The sequence below is a fragment of the Triticum aestivum genome, unplaced genomic scaffold (genome assembly GCF_018294505.1).
Source record: "Triticum aestivum cultivar Chinese Spring unplaced genomic scaffold, IWGSC CS RefSeq v2.1 scaffold300576, whole genome shotgun sequence".
NCBI classification, from domain to species: Eukaryota; Viridiplantae; Streptophyta; class Magnoliopsida; order Poales; family Poaceae; genus Triticum; species Triticum aestivum.
In genome coordinates, this window is record NW_025286293.1 from 1 (window position 1) to 1,128 (window position 1,128).

Here is a 1,128-nt window from a genome sequence, read left to right on the forward strand (position 1 = left end):
GGCATGGGAGGGGTTGGAAAGACAACTATGGCCCAACACATCTGCAAGGATACAAATGTGAAGAATCACTTTGGTGCCAAAAATATAATTTGGACATGTGTTTCAGATGACTTTGACATAAAACGGTTAACGAAAGACATTGTAGAGCGCCTGGGAGGAGATGCTTCATCTAATAGTCTGGAAGTTCTTATGGGTAAATTAGAAGGCTGCGTCAAGTCCAAAAAGTTCTTACTTGTCCTTGATGACATGTGGGATGATATCTTGAAGGATGATGGGGTGGAATGGAAGAGGTTTTGTGCGCCTTTGAAAAATGGCGTCGAAGGAAGTAGGATTTTGGTCACCACTAGATCTCCCGAGGTTGCTAAGCTAGTTGGCCCTATGAATAATTATGAGTTAAAGGGCTTAAAAGACGGTGTATTCTTGGAGTTCTTCAAATTCTGTGCATTTGGATCCAAGACTTTGGGCAACAACAGGGAGTCGTTGGAGCGCATTGGTGAAATAATTGTTCGAAAGTTGAAGGGTTCCCCATTGGCTGCCAAGACTATTGGACGCTTGCTGAGAATGGATCTAAGTACAACACATTGGGGAAATATAATGGAAAGTGAACTGTGGCGATTAGAACAAACAGAGACCGACATTTTGCCAGCCCTTCGACTGAGTTATATGTACCTGCCGCAGAAATTGAAAAGATGCTTCTCAATCTGTGCAATGTTTCCCAAGGATTACAAATTTGCGAAGGATTTTCTAGCTGACATTTGGATTGCACTAGGATATGTGGAGTCAGCCCAAGAAGCATCAATGTGCTTTGATGCCCTTGCAAATCGTTCTTTCTTTCAGAAAGCATCACCACATAGTGTTAAGTATGTAATTCATGATCTGATGCATGATACGGCACAACTAGTCTCAAAGAATGAGTGCTTCATTATAAAGCATGCTAGTGACCTAGATAAAGTTCCTTCAAACGTCCGTCATCTGTCAATATTCACGAACGGAGATGTTCAGTGTTCTGAATTGAAGAGCATATGTAACAAGAAAAATCTGCGGTCCCTGGTGTGCGATGAATCATACAGCAAAGCAAAAGATTTTGAGTCTATGATGGACTGTTGGTTCAAGGAACTATTGAAAATC

General features: G+C 41.6%; 1 protein-coding gene across 1 annotated transcript; it reads left to right on the forward strand.

The window, feature by feature from the left end:
* Positions 1 to 3: 3 nt before the first annotated feature.
* Positions 4 to 1,122, forward strand: LOC123178707 (putative disease resistance protein RGA3; the record flags this gene model as incomplete). Its single annotated transcript, XM_044591487.1, has 1 exon — positions 4 to 1,122. A coding segment is annotated over one exon (1,119 nt), but the record flags the coding sequence as incomplete, so codon positions are not given.
* Between the last annotated feature and the right edge of the window lie 6 nt (positions 1,123 to 1,128).